The sequence below is a fragment of the Gavialis gangeticus genome, unplaced genomic scaffold (genome assembly GCF_001723915.1).
Source record: "Gavialis gangeticus isolate Ggan-Ray unplaced genomic scaffold, GavGan_comp1, whole genome shotgun sequence".
Lineage (NCBI taxonomy): Eukaryota > Metazoa > Chordata > Crocodylia > Gavialidae > Gavialis > Gavialis gangeticus.
In genome coordinates this window covers 26,984,728-27,001,111 of record NW_017729006.1, presented here as the reverse complement: position 1 = coordinate 27,001,111, position 16,384 = coordinate 26,984,728, and the positions used below count along the sequence as shown (strand labels likewise).

Genomic DNA, 16,384 nt, shown 5'->3' with positions numbered 1-16,384 from the left:
GCCCTCCAGCCAGTTGGCGACCCATTTGACTGTGTGGGTGTCTACGCCACAGCCCCCCAGTTTCTTAATGAGAACGGGGTGAGAGACAGTGTCAAAAGCCTTCCAGAAGTCCAGGAAGACTATGTCCACTGCTACCCCTGCATCTAATGATCTGGTGATCTGATCGTAAAAGGCCACCAGGTTGGTCTGACAGGACCTGCCACTGATGAACCCGTGTTGGTTGCCCCTAAGCATGCAGTTCCCTGCTGGCCCCTCCTGGATATCTCCCTCTTTCAGCTGCCCAGAAGTCAGCTTCAAAAGGAGCACTGAAAAAGCAACTAGATAATGTCTAACCTGTGGCATGGTAGTTAAAGCACTGTGCTAGAAAGTCAGAGAGAATGGCAAAAGTGACCAGTGATTGTGGATGCTCAATCTGAGTCACCTTAGAAGGGCTTCATTTTCTAGAAGTGCCTACCTTCTGATAAACAGGTTCCCATTAAGGTGCCTTAGGCCCTGGCATATGTTAAAACAATGGAACCATTGGGATTTCTGGAATTTTCTGCCCCATCCCAAACATTGTGCATCCTCCAGGATGCACATAATTTGAGATGAAGCATAACATTCCTCAGAATCCAATCATGAAACAGGGCTGTCCCCAGACCATTTCCTAGGGATCAGGCAGGGGGAGCCCCAATATTGGGGCTCTCTGAGCTTGGATCTAACAAACAGCTAATTGTCAATCTCAGTCCTGAAGACCACTGGGCTGGTTTGAGACCCAGAGCTGAGAAGCAGCTTGATTGTCAGCCCCCGCTTCAAACAGTGACAGGCTAGTTCAAGACTTGGGGCTGCCTGGAGCCAGGATCCAATAATAGGTGCTTTGAAGTGACTGGTCACGATGAACCTTCCAGTGCTTGCTGCAACCTGGCAGGTTTGATGCCTTGCCTAGCAGCAAACTTGCTGAGCCTGCATCCTGTTTCTGATAGACACTGGTTGTCAATAGCAGAACCAGAGCAGCTTGCTTGTCAGCAATGGTACCTAGGCAAGTTCACGTTCCATTATATGTAGAGCATCTTTGTGGCTGATCTGCTATTTTATGGCACCATAAATTCAATAAACATGTGGCATGTTGCTAATAATAGTGTGGTTAACACATTAATTGCAACATAAATGTAATGTGTGCTTGGGGCCTTAAATTGGGCACCTCTAAAAATTGAGACCTTATGTTGTTACTCTAAAATGTCGCTCTAAAGGTATGAATGTTTGATACAGAAAACTGTATAAGTTTTAAAATTCTAAAACTAAGTACAAACAGTCAAAAAACCTGAGGCTAAATTGATTCAATCTTCACAGGTTAGTCTAAGCTGCATAGATTGAACCAATAAGCAAGTGAACAGACATTCACTTTTGGTTCCAAAAATGTAGCCACATGCCTGCAGTGACCCAGGCTAGAAACTGAGGAGTACTAGACCATGCCTCCCTGCTGCGCTGGAGCAAACAGCTTGGGTTAAGTCTAGCCCACTCACCCTGTGAGGGGAGGGTTTACTGGGGAGGTGCAAATCATCCTGGGATGCTGGGGGACTGTGAGTTAACTTGAATCTGGAGGGGATCAGGGACAGAAGTTCAAGAAACCGCTTTAACCTAAATCAGTTAAGTCTGATTCTACATTCATCCAGGCTTATCTTAAACTGGTTTTGGCCATCTTGAAAGGAGCTTATGTACACTTAACATCTGCTGTGTTACAGATTCGAACTAGTTTTCAATTACTTATACCGGTTTATGTGTAATTTCTGTCCATAGCCTAAGTAATTTGTTTTACAAAGTTTTATTGCAGTAATGTCCAGATCTTCAAGTCCAACCGAAGACTCCATTTGGTGCCACACCCTATGAGTTAGAAAAAGAAGTGGCCCCAGGATACCATTCCGCTCCCCAACCAGGGGCCATTTTTTCTGTAGAGTAACTGAGAGTAACTGAGAGCAGACTCAGCCAATGCTGGCACCACTAATTTGCTAGAACTGTTCTACCTGGTAGGAATTGATGGTTTTCTGCTTGTTAGAAAATGTCACTTTCATCAAGTCAAAACATATATATTTTCTTCAAATAACAGAAGATAGTAGATATAAATGTCATATTTTCTGTTGCTGTTCATGGTGGAATAAATGGTTATTACCCTGCAAGTGGAAAACTGAAAAGAAACTAGCTTATATTTGCTTAGACATTCTAAATATTGAAATTGTGTGTACTGGGGAAAAGTGTTTGATTTTTTTCTTTACCAACCATTCAAAAAACCCTCCCAAAGTATAAAATGGAGGTAGGCTTCCTATGGATTGTAGCAGTGACTCATTACCACATACACAAAGAAAACATCTTTTGAATTCATTTTAGGGTCCAAATTCTGTTTAAGAAATTGCATGGTGGTGAGGATAATTTAATTAATTTATGAATAAATTATTAATTAATATGGATAATATTTATTAATAAAACAACTTTCATACTCTTCCACATTTTTTCCACTCTTCTAGAACATGTATTATTATTTTTGAATCCTAATCATGAACCACAATTCCATTACAGTAGGCATATTTTGTTTTCAGCTTTACATTTCAATTTTTACTAAAATAAAACAAAATTTGATGTCTAATACAGAGTTTGAGGGATCTCAAATAGCTGTCTGTCTTAAATTGGCCTCAAGTAGCTCTTCTGCATTCTCAAATCTCCAGACCTTTCTGAAGCAGTTCTATAAGATTGCAGTGTGCTACTTTTTCTATCCCTGCTGCACAGGTTCTGGTATTTCTAGCGTTTCCAGGATTTATAATCTGGGCATCATTTCTCATCTCTCCGCCCCAGCTTGGCCACCCTTTCAGCAGACCTCTAAGTTCTCTTTACTACCTTCTGCTTAAAATATTGGACATCATTTCACAATAACCCTGTCAATGGAAAGGAGCGAATCAAAATAGCCCTTTAACAATATTGAGGGGGGTGGGAAGGTTGGTGTTTTTAAATATCTCTACTTTCAAACAGATTTTCATTTAAAGTGAAGAAATGCCTTCAAAGTATCTCAATATCTCAAAGTTAGAAATGCCTTCCTCAGTATCTCACAGACAACAAATAAACACTCTGAAGAAAAAATATAGCAGAAATGTCAACAAAAAACCCCATCATTTGAAAACAATCTGTATTTTAAACATAAATTCTCCAGAAGAAGAGAAAAAACCAGGACGACAAAATCAGACACCTGAAAAGTGAATGTCAATGTGAACGATGACACCTGGAATCACCGCTAATAATAACACTGAATGTTGCCACAAGCAAATGAGAAGGAGCCAATACCTGCACTAAATGGCCTTCTAAATGCTACTACATGCAGCCCCCTCTTAATAGCTGACTACACTGTGCCTTCCCTTCCTTTTAGCAAAGTCACAGCTCCCCTTCCGTATGTAATTACCTCTTTTCCCTAATTCTGAATCTGAAATGTATGTCTTCAAGCCTCCAAAGACTCTAAGTTAATTTACTGTTCCCCAAGTTTCCCAAAACTTTAGCTTCCCATCCCTGAGCTGCTTCCTTTTCTTCCTCAGCTTTCTAAACATATCTTTCTTTATCATCCCTTGTTTCCACCTCCTTCCCATTTTCTCATTTCTTCTCTCAAGTTTAGTCACTCCTTCAGCAAACCTCTAACTTCTTTTATTGAATCCCTATTATTTATTTCTTCCTTCATACCCGAACCATCCTGAGCTTCTTTCTCTTACCCCATATGTCATCTGATTGCCATAACTACCCTCACAGCTTCTCATTCTCTTCTCAACTCCCCTGTTTCTCACATAATCCCTCACTCCTTTCTGAATACTCTTGGCTTCTATATTGGTTTCACCAAGCAGTTCCTACCATCAATCAGCACTTTTCTTCTCTAACAAATCTTCCACCCACTAATACCTTCTATGAATCTTTCTCTTGATTGACAGCATACATCATATGTACACTATAAACTTGAAGAGGAGCGAGCATGTGCTACAATATTTGGAAAAAGGGGAACAGAAGAATTCACTTTCTGGTTAGGATAAAAAAGGGTGCAGAGAAGAGGACGTATATGTAGCCTTCTGAGCATCCTATTTGGCTGGCAGTCCAGACAACACAAATATTCTAAAGATTATTAGAATGAGCTAAGCATACAGCAGCCTGAGTATAGGAGCTGGCAAGCACACAAAACTTATGTTTTATAACACACAAAAGAATAATTAAAACCTGACTTCACTAATAAGTGTACTCCATTCCCATCAGAACACAACCCTTCCAAATATCCCACTGGCTATGAAATGTCAAACAGGAAATGAAAGTCACAGAATACTAAACTTTTATGACAGATATACTGTTTCATACTTAGAAACTTTTATCCTTAATTAGGACAAAATATTTGCAACAGTAGGGCTGAAAAAAAAGCCAGTTAGAGATTTAAATCGTGATCCTGGCTATTGTTACCATAAGAAACATAATAATGGAGGCATTTTATTTTTATGAGTCTCTTGCTCGGACCATACCATTTGCTATATAAAATGGGCCACTCTAGTACCAGTCAATTATTGATATCGTATAATGAACTAAAGATCACTTAGAAGTACATGCTCAAACACAAAATACCCATATGCTCAAAGATTTTTGCAAATGGGAAAGGATACAGAATCTCTAGAGATCAGCTAAGTTTTTAAAAAGCATTTAGAAGTGTCTTCTCTAAATGTTAATGGAAGGTATGTGTCTAAATCCCCTCAAAATGTTCTTGCAAGGACTATTTTAGCAAAACAGTAGGAAAATGGCAAAAAAAAATATTTGTGTGGACAGCTACTATTAAAGAAACTCCTTTCATTGAAGCTTGCATGGAACCATAGCATGGAATCAGGGGTACTGGCAACTCCACTTGTCAGATTTCCTTGCTGGTGGAGACTCTGGAGGCCCAGGGGAGGGAGCTCCAGAAGGAGATGAACAGGCTGTGTGTTATCAGGGAGCACAAGGTGGAGATCAACGCATACTGCCAGGCCCTGCACCCAGAGAAGGACACCATGGAAACCAGGCAGAAGAATGGGCTTGAGCAGGATGACCCAACAGATGGCAGGTGGAAGTTGGTCACTTCAGGCCCAAAGCCACGTGGCACATCAGTTGCTCCACCAATAGCTCTGCACAATAGCTATGCAGCCATCACAACATTGATGGATAGGGCATCTGTGTCCTCTGCACTGCAAACAAGACAGGAACAGCTGCCCCCACCAAGGAAGCAACAAAGGGTGATTGTCATGGGAGACTCCCTTCTGCGGGGCACAAAAGAAGCCATTTGCCATTCAGACCCTCTTGCTCAAGAGGTCTGCTGCCTTTCAGGAGCCAGGATCCAAGATGTTACGAAAAGGATCCCTAAGCTGGTCCACCCTACAGACCACTACCCCATGCTCCTTGTCCATGTGGGCAGCAATGATATGGCAAGAAACAGAAGAATCATGGGTGACTACAAGACAATGGAGGCAAAGCTCAAGGAACTAGGAGCACAAGTGGTCTTCTCCTCAATCCTCCCAGTCAGGGCCTAAGCCCAACAAAAGGAGGAATGCATTGTAGAGGTCAACCAAAGACTTCGCAGATGGCATCACCACATAGGTTTCAGATTCCTTGACCTAGGCATGCAGTTCAATGGCAGTGGTCTACACACAAGAGATGGTATTCACCTCACAGGCAGAGGGAGCAAGCTCTTTTCTACAAGAATCACCGACTTGCTGAAGAGGGCTTTAAACTAGGCATGTCTGAGGGAGACGGAGGAGGTTCCACTGTTTTACATGAATCCGCTGCTGAACATGAATCCTCTTCCCATAATGACTCAGGAGAGGGCATTGAAGGTACGCACCAACACCCTAAGATACTCACACAGTGACAGAAAAACTGAGGCAATCAGAGGGGAACTTAGGTGCCTTTATGGAAATGCCAGAAGCATGGGCAACAAGAGGAGAAAGATAAGGCATTCTCCAGGGAATTGACTGAGGCAGCCAGAACTAAAGACCTGATTGTCATGGGTGACTTCAACTACCCTGACATCTGCTGGGAGGACCATTTGGCCGGCTCCAGCAAGTCAGCCAATTTCTTGGCAGCTATCGGTGACCTGTTCCTGTTACAGGTTGTCAAAGGACCAACTAGGACTAAAGCCACTCTGGACTTAGTGTTTACTAAAGGCGAGGACATGGTAGGGGACCTGAAGATTGGAGGTAAATCATGATCCGATTAGGTTCACCATCCACTGGCAGGGTAGGATCCCAATTAGTAGAACAGAAGTCCTAAATTTCAGAAGGGCAGACTTCAACAAACTCAGGAGGCCAGTTAGAAAGGCCCTCAGGAACCAGCAACTGGATGATTTGGGAGTTCAGGAGCAATGGTGCCTCTTCAAGACAGCAATTCTCACTGCCCAAAAAGAGGTCATTCCCACACGATCAAAGAGTGGGAAAGTAGCCAAGAGACTCCCTTGGCTCAACAGAGACATCAGAGAACTTTTGAAAAAGAAAAAAGACACATATAATCAATGGAAAAAGGTTCAGCAACCAGAGAAGTGTTCACTTATGTAACCAGGGTCTGCAGGTATGAGATGCAGAAAGCCAAGGAATGCATGGAGATCAAGCTGTCATCCAATATAAAAGACAACAAAAAGTCCTTCTACAGGTACACGGGGAGCAAGAAGGAAAAAAAATCAAGCTCCATTGCAGGACCCCTACTGAATATGAAGGGACAGCCCACAGTTGACCCCCAGGAAAAGGCTGACCTCCTAAATGAATACTTCACATCTGTATTCCAGAAGGCTAATAGAAGCTAAGCACCCGTCCAGAGGCCCAGAGAACATGGGGAAGTCTATAGACAACATGAAATCAGTCCTGAACAGGTAAGGGTCCTCTTAGAACAATTGGAAGTTTTCAAGTCCTCTGGGCCAGATGACCTACATCCAAGAGCCCTGAAAGAACTGGCTGAACTCATAGCAGGGCCCTTGGCAAAGATATTTGAAAAGTCATGGAACTTGGGAGTGGTCCCAGACAACTGGAAGAGGGCCAACGTGGTGCCCATCTTTAAGAAAGGGAGGAGGGATGAAACTGCAAACTACAGATGGGTCAGTTTGACTTCGGTCCTTGGAAAAACTTTTGAAAAAATTGTTAAAGAGGCCATCAACCACACGCTTGTAACTGGCAGGGTATTAAGAAACAACCAGCATGGCTTTGTAGATCATACCTGACAAACCTGGTGTCCTTTTACGGCCAGGTAATTAACCAGCTGGACAAGGGTCATTAGGTAGACAGCGTTTACTTAGATTTCAGTAAGGCCTTTGATTCTGTCTCCCATGAAATTTTCTCAGTCAAACTGGAGGGTGCTGTCCTGGACCAGCCTACAGTGAGGTTTGTGGATAACCAGCTTAGAGGCTGGTCCCAGAGAGTTTTAATCAATGGGGTGGCCTCATTCTGGAGGACTGTCTCCAGTGGTGTCCCACATGGATCGATTCTTTGACCCATGCTTTTTAACATATTTATTAACAACTTGGATATGGGGGTGGAATGATCTATGATTAAGTTTGCAGATGATACCAAGCTGTGGGGAAATGCGGCCATACCAAAAGACAGGGTAAAAATTCAGGATGACCTTGACAGACTGGTTCTATGGACTGATCAGAATCTGATAAGGTTCAACAGGGAAACGTGCTGGGTACTTCATTTGGGTAGGAAGAACCTTCACACAACTATAGGATAGGCAGTAGCCCACAGGCTGGCACAGCTTCTGACCGGGACCTGGGGTTACAATAGACCAGAAGATGAATATGAGCCAACAGTGTGAGGAAGTCATCAGCAGGGCAAATAGAACTCTGGTGTGCATCAGCTGATGTGTTGCCAACAGGTCCAAGGAGGTGCTTCTCCCTCTCTACTCAGCACTGGTGACCTCAACTGGAGTACTGTGCCCAGTTTTGGGAGCCGCACTTCAAGAAGGATGTGGATAAATTCGAGAGGGTACAGAGAAGGGCCACGCGCATGATTAGGGGCTGAGAGTATAGACCCTATGAGGAGAGACTCCAGGAGCTGGGCTTGTTCAGTCTGGGTAAGAGGAGGCTGTGAATTGACTTGATAGCCGCTTACAAATATGTTGGGGGGAACACCAGGATCTGGGGGAGCAACTCTTCAGGAAGGCACCCCTTGGGAGGAAAAAGACCAATGGTCACAAACTAATAGAGGGAAGATTTAGACTAGACATAAGGAAGAACTTCTCCATAAGGGTAACTAGAACTTGGAACACACTCTCGGCAGAGGTGGTGCGGTTGCCATCCTTGGAGGTGGTCAAGAGGAAGCTGGAATAGGACCTTGTTGAGCTAGTCTGAGCTCTTTAACCGCTGGGCTAGGACAGGGGACTGGACCCGATGATCTTACAGGTCCCTTCTGGTCCATTGACTCTGTGACTCTAAAAGCAGGGTTGGAAGAGACTGCAAGAGGTCATCTAGTCCACCCCCATGCTGAAGGCAGGATCATCCCTATCCAAACTAGCCTATACAAATCCTTGTCTAACTTATTTGTGAAGGAGTGAGACAGAGCAAACAAAAGCCCCAAGATACTTTACATGCTGGGCAGGGGAGGTCAGGAGAAGAAAAGCAGCCGGCAGCAACAGGCAGGGAAAGTGAAAACAAACAACATTAACAGCATGGAGGGCTGGAAGGGTTGCAGCTGCAGACCGGAAGGGAAGAGAAACATTCACCACACTTCTGGAGCAGCGTCTTGCTCAGGATTGGAGGGAGGCTGCTCAGAGGTATTTCTGGCCCCGGAGATGGGTAGAGGGGGGTAAGTTCCCTGCAAGCTGCAGAGAAAGGAGAGGCTGAGCGCGTCCCTGCAGGCAAGGGTTGTGAAACTTGCCAGAGAAATGCTGCGGGTGTGACCCTGAGAAGGAGGCAGGCGGAGGCCTGCACACACATGGCTTTTGATAATCACTGGAGCGAAGTGTCAGCTGAAGATCCAGAGAAGAGGACAAAGGAAATGTTGTTCAAGGTTACAGCCTTGCTACATATGGGATGGATCCTATTGGGACTGTGAATGTTCACGAGTAAGCTGGGCAGGCCTATGCAGAACAGTGACTGGACTAATTGATTTGTTTTCTGTTGTGATTGGGATATGAGAGCCTGACCCCAGGTGAAGGGGACATGGACTGAGCCTGGCAAAAAGACTGAGAGCAGCTGGGGGTGTTTTGGAGGGGGGGTGATTTCCTTTTTTTGGATATTTGAGGACAGGCCAAGGCCAGCCCAACAGGCAGTACTATGACTTGGCTGCAGAGAACTTCGAGTACCATCTGGAGAGGCTAGGCTGGGGTAGAGCAGAGGTTTGGAGCCCCACAGAAGAAAACAGAGATTGAGACAAGGTAGGATCACCTCAGGCACTGCCTCCTAGGAATATAATTTCATGGAAGTCGTGGCAGGAAAGAAACACAAGATCAACTTCCTGGCAGACCAGGTGATCCAAAGCTGAGGTCCACCCTGTCACCGCCTGTATGAAAATGAACTCAGGGCAGTGGTAGCAAGCCCTACAACACCTACAGCCATCACAATATTCTTAAAACTTCACGAACAACCCCACTACACAACTGCCAGGCATATTGTTCCAAAACAGCAAGAATGCCTTAGCTTACTGCAGGCAAAGCAAGAGGACAAGGGCACTGTTAATGTCCTGCCACTGCAAGGACAGGAAGTGGTTGTTGAAAGCCTGTATTAGTTTCCCATTTGTATCAGAGGATCCTTAAATCTCTCCGAATCAAATCGGAACCCTCCAAATCGATTCGGAGAGATTCAGAAAGATTCAGAGATTCAGACGTAGAGACAGCTTTAAATGTTTTTTCTACATACCTGTAGGTAGCAGGGGCTCATGAGTAATGTGATGCTGGGGCACATAGAGTGTCCCACAGAAGTGCGGTGGCTCCCCAGCATGCTCGGCAGCATAACTGGAAGTGTATCAGAATCTCTTCCAGTCCACTTCTGGGTCCACCAGGGAGTGCGCAGAGGGGCGCCCCCCCCCCCCCCGGCTCGGTGACTGGTGCTTCCTGGGTCTGAGGGGGAGGGGAGGCCCTGTGCACTCCCCAGCAGACCCAGAAGTGGACCAGAACTACTTCTGGTCCACTTCTGGGTTTTCCACTGAGCACACGGAGGGCCCCAACACACTTGTGTGGAATGCTCCATCTACCCCAGCATCACAAGCCACGCTGGTACCTCAACATATGTAGAAAAAACTTTTAAAGCTGTGTCTATGTCCGAAAAGCTGATTCTCTGAATCAGCATGAAATCTTCAGATTCGGATTCAGTTGAATTGAATCAGGGACAGCAATCCAAATCAACGAATCGAATAACTGTCCCTGATTCAGGCCGAATCCAAACCCAAATTGAAAAGGGCCCACTTTGCATGCCCCTAATAGGCACTCAAAGTTTTCAGGAGCAATTAGTTAAATATATTCTGCCCCATTAATCAGCCCTCTTATGTCTGTTTGCTTTTATTAAAAGGAAATTAAAGACAAAAAGAGAGACAATGAGTCAGTCATTCAGTTACCAGGAGGAACCACAGAATAACAACTGTTCAACTAACACAGAGTGCCCTTCCCTCATCTTTTCAAGCTATCATCGTTTTACATATATCTGAATAAATTTCAGGATAATCTAATGCCATTATGTAATGACCAGAAGCAACAGGTCCATCATTAAGGGAAACAGTCATCTGTAATAAAGTATCCTTAAATGCCCATGACCACATGACACTACTTTCTGTGGAAATAATTACTTAGAAATATTTGCAATTAATGTAAAACTAAATACATAGGAACTTTGCCTCAGTGACCAAAATTAATGCAGATTAGCACAGTATATTCTTACCACAGGTGCTCTTGTTTGCAATCTAGCTATAATAATAATTGGTAGACAGAGAAATAGCTGTACTTTCACAGGAGAACAAAAGAGTTGAAACATTATCTGTAATTGTCTGCAATCTCTGAACCAGAGCAGTAAGCATTTTCCTCATTGTGGCTAAAACAGAGGTGACTGGTAGAGAGTTTTGTAATAGTGTTTTTAGTGGAACACGTCTAGGATTCACTTGTTGAAAAATGTTTCCTGGTAAGTGCTTTCTTCCTTACTAAGAATACAGCCTCACTGTTCAGCAAAATCCATTCTGTTAGCCATTTATTGATTTCTATTCTTTTTTCCCCAGCAAAATAACTGTGAGCTACAAGCTTCTTTCTTCCAGACTATGCACTAAATTGCAATGAAGCCATCAGAGGGTGCTTACCTGCACAGTTCTGCTCGGGTTTCCATTGGACTTTGATACCTTCCCTCTGACAGGTCCGGGCATAGGCAAGCAAAGATTCACAGTAGCAGTTTTTGTGAACTGGGCACTCACACATGTCTGTCACACAGGACCTGCAAAACACAGCCCACAAATGAACAATAAACGGTTTAACAAGTAGTTATTTTTTGAAACCATCTCCTTTTATGATCACATAATAAAATTTAAAGATACAAAAACCTACACTTACAGTAAAACAGCAAACAAGCTAAAAACTTTTCAGCTCCCAAATCCATATGGTTGATCTCATCTCTGGTGTTCTGCTAAATTCTAAATTCTATATGCTGAAAACTCCTGACTACACCAATGGGAGATTTAGGAAAAAGTAGAGAGCACAAAGTGAGAGTCGAGACTTGTTATGCCATGGGGATCAAGGGCTGCAAGCAGCAGTTATGGAGCAAGGAAACAACAATTTGTATCAAATATCTTTTTTTTTTTGTCGTAGTAAAGGATACAGGCTCCATTTTCATTCCCCAGAAGAATATTTATTGCAACAAAGTCTGGAGGAATTCTGAACTTTAAGAGAATTATAAAAGAGCAATTGTGACATGGAGTAACTGAACAGTTAATATGCTCTGAAAATACCCAGGTCACTTGTAATACAACCACCCTATTCTACTGAGTAAAACAGATTAACCACAAACAACGCAGTAAGTAAAACTGCTAATGCGTATGCCACCACTCACAATTAGCTCATCAAGCATATATACCTATCTGGCACAGGCTGGAACTATAAAAACTGGCAAAAGGCAATGGGTTTGTAAACTGCAATTTTTGTTTTCTCTAAATTATTAAAATGTGCTGGAAACATTAAAAGGCTAACTTTCAGAAGTGCTGAAATATTCACATGAAGTCAATGGCAGCTGAGAGTTTGTGGGGATGACCTTGGCCATCTCTGAAAATCAGGTCATAAATATCTCCACTGTTTTTTTAGGACCAAATTATGCAAGTGTTGGTCTGTAAGCATGGAGGTCCATGTACCGGTCACTGTTTCCCATTACCCTTAAGAGGAGAAATAAATACCTTATAAAGCATGTGAGAGTCACAAACCTTCCAGGAGTTCCCTCAGGGGAGGAGAAAGATTTAAGTCATAACTGAGGCTTTTACATCCATTTCCCTTGTTTTGAAGGAAAGCATATTCATATTTAGGCACCTGAGCTTGAATAGTTTAGCTAATGGCCTGATTTTTGGAGAGGACTTACAAATCAATAGTAGCTGCTTGCACCCAGGTACGTCTTAAAAATGCAGAGCAAATATACCATACCTTGTTTCATTAATCAATTGATATGGGCCACATTTGCGAAATTTAGTTCCAGATCCACTTAAGAAGTTGGTGATCTCTACATATAGTGACCAAAAGGACATAAACACCACCTACAATCAACAACTCAGGAGCACGGTTTAGCTTTAACACCTGGCAAAATGCTTAGAGGTCCTTGGAAAGCTTACCTACAAATGTCAAGATTATTACTTCGAACCACGAACAAGGTGTGAGTATCACTAGAAGTGCTTTTTTAACTTGTCAGCGGTCTTTAACTTGTCTGAGGCACCCAACATTACAGTAACTTTCCATTATTTTTGCACTTGACATTTCTGTTGGATGGTTCCTATGACATTTTCATGACCTTTAAATAACTTCTTGCTAGCACCAAAGCATGAAATTACCCAAAAACTCATTAGAACAAAAATACAGCTAAAGCAATTATGTCAAAAATACTTGTGGAACTGTTAGATAAAAGTTCCTTTGTATAGTGTTTGTGTGTGTGTACACACATATATACATACACACATATATACATACACACACGTACAGTTATATATATGTACACACACATATATGTATGTATGTGTAAATATATATGTATGTGTGTATATAGAGAGAGAGATATATGGATATTGCATTGCATTTATCCATATATATATTATAATATCCATATATTCTCTCCCTCTCTCCCCCTCCCTATATATAATTTATATATATATATATATATAATGCATATGTCCATATAGGTACATAAATAACTAGCTAGCTAAATGCAATTGGTTTACATTAAATATAATGGGCATATAATGGGCAAGACTAATGATCTCATTTGAATACTTTCTTTTATTGAATGTATTTATTATTTGGCTTCCTGTTTGGTTTCATTATAGGTTCATTCATGTCTTTCAGAATGGCATTTGTTGCTCTGTCTGTTCCATAATGTCTGGTCTGAACAGAGCTGAAAAGCTTACAGGAGGGAACAGGTTCATCTCCAGTTTGGTTCTCATATGATTTATGAAATGTGTTTCCCCTGATGCATATCATCCTGCCACAGTATGCCTACAATTCTTTGCTTATATCTCATAGCAACATGCTGCTTGCATCAAGCATTGCTATCAAACCTAAATGGTTTTATATTCCACGTGTCATATGTGAGGCATACATCCCAGTTCACAATGTTGCAGATGCCTACTGAGCTAATGTAGGAAATTCCTGTTGCAGAGAGAATCAGTTATATTCCCCGCAGATCCAGTATCGTATTAAGAAAGAGTTTTATTCTCTCTTAGTCACCCTATTGGCCTCTTGGACCAACCAGGTCTATCAGTAACTTTGGCTATTCTCTATTGCAATTTTATTATTATTGATACCCAGGGCACTGAAGCAAGGCAAGAAGGATCATACTTTCCAGTGGCAGGCTGGTCATGTGTTTGAGAGCATAAAAATTAAGGAGCTTCCTACTCCAACACTTTCTGGCTACTGAGAAAAGAATATCAGTTCTATAACTTTAAAGTGAAATCTCCAGGCATAAATGATCTAAATAAGCCAGGCCCAAAACTCAAATTTCAAACACCCACAGATGCTGGAGAGGTTTGGTTCACAATCTAAATTTCTAGTTCTGCCTGAATAAGACCTGCTTTTAAAAGTATCAAACCTCTTAGAAGTAGCATTAAATGTTCCTGATGTAAAGTAGTCCACTAGTGTAAATTTTCTGGTTTATTTCACATGTATTGGCTTCATGTTTTTTTCTTCACTTCCCTTAGGTGTTTAATCCTGGGAATAGTTCTTGGATCTGATGCAATCATCAAAACACTGAAGGTGTAGGGTCTAGCGTGTTTGTTAATTATTTGTTAATTTGTCATTTATTATTTTATTTTAAATAATTACAGAAATTGAAAGTAAAGGAAACTATGTGCAACAGCAAAGATCAATTAACAATCCAACATTAAAATAAAAACAATTTTTCTAATTTAATTTTTTATTAGTAGAACTCATGAATTAATGGTAAAATACATTTTAATTTTTTTAAAATAACTTTGGAAGCCACAAGGGAGAAATTGTTTGGTCTGTTACATAGCAGATATGCAGTCACTGCTTCCCTCTAGTGATCCTGGGCGGGAACACCAGCCAGTCACATTGCTTGATTCAGTGGGCAGTAATATGAGAGAACTTCCTAGAAGCAAAATGGTGATTATTCTCTAGAGATAAGCTCCTGACAGAAATATAGCCATTGCAAAAAGTTTTAGAAAAATCTATTTCCTTCTTATATTTCATTAACACTCTTACTTTCTACCTGGCTAAATTCCCATAGGGAGGATGGCAGAGGACATTTAAATACAGTTAAAGCTGTGTTATCCAGCATCCATGGGAAATGGAGAGTGCCAGTTAATCTAATATGCCAGTTACCTGAGAAGCTTCTTTGCCTGTTCAGGCTGCCGCCCCTCATGCCGTGTCCAGTGTGCCAGGGCTTTCAGTCCCTGGCATCAGTGTGCCAAGGGACAGGGAGGAGGGCCCCACACAGGCTGCTTTGCCCCGGGCCGTGGTCTAAAGTCAGAGAAGTGGGACTCAGCAAAACTGGAAGTGCCACAGTGGGACTTCCAGTTTTGCGTTTGCCGCGTCATTTGGCATGCTGGTTAATAGAGCATGCCAGTTAATAAAGTGCCGGATAACACAGCTTTCACTGTAATTAACTAAATAGTGGATTCTGTGCACACAACAGTCCGGAACCTACCCAGTCTTAAAAATCTTTGGGAAGTTGATATTTTTTAATTTTCCTTTTTAAATTTTACTGTGACCTGCTTTCTTTTTTCTTCACTCTAATGAATGACTGCTTGCAAAATTCTGCTTTTTACCATCACTCCCTGCTTCTTTATTCCTCCTGTGAATCCAGAAAATAAATTATGACATGATGAGAAACCCTTCATGTGCACATATCTTAAGGCTAGAAGAGAGCAGTTTCACCCAAATTCAACATAATCTTGGAATTACACTGACAGTACAAAGTATTATAATGGCCATATACTAATAGTAGAGCAACTGCTGTTCAGTCATGTGTTTGAATTCTATTCCAACATTAAAAACTTTCTTAAGATGGACATAAAATTAAGATGCCATATCAATAATATAAAGGGGAAGATATTACCAGAATACTGTAAAAATTCTATAACCAAACCAGGATATTCAGAGTTAAGATTCCACATACATGTTATCCAAAGTTGCTAAGACAAGGAAATATTGTTAAGGCACCTAAACAGTCTTAAATATCCTCTATGCTGACACCAAATAATAATAATGACATTTTTTAAAAGGCATGTTCACGTTTGTGCTCCCACAGTAGTTAACATTCATTTTAAAGGCACATTTGTTTTTCTAAAAATGTTTTCCATTTCATCTCTCCCTATACACCCATGCACACCCAGTTTCTCCACCTTTAGCAACTGTAAAAATCCTACAAGGGCAAATATGGCAGTACAAGGAGTTAGGAAACATCTCCCTGATGACACCTAAGATGCCTAAAATGAAGAAATCTGTACTGATGAAAAAGGAAAGCATTTTCTTGTAATACATGCATACATACATACATACATACATACATACATACATACATATAAAATAGTATATAATATACTAATATATAGTATATAGCTAATAGTAATGATAGTATAATTGTATAATATACTAATATATAGTATATAACTAATAGTATATAATAGTAATATTAGTATTATTATATAATAGTATATAATATATTAATATATAAAACACTAGGGTGCCCTACATGTGCAGGGAGGCT

The 16,384-nt window shown here is 41.6% G+C and overlaps 1 protein-coding gene across 1 annotated transcript in view; it reads right to left on the bottom strand.

Moving 5' to 3' along the window:
- BMPER (BMP binding endothelial regulator) overlaps positions 1 to 16,384 on the bottom strand; it is a gene marked incomplete at its 5' end in the record, with an annotated part of 307,337 nt that overhangs the window by 7,391 nt on the left and 283,562 nt on the right. The window contains one exon of the mRNA XM_019509034.1: positions 11,274 to 11,404. Within this exon, the coding sequence (XP_019364579.1) occupies positions 11,274 to 11,404 (131 nt within the window). The remainder of the gene's footprint in view (positions 1 to 11,273; positions 11,405 to 16,384) is intronic.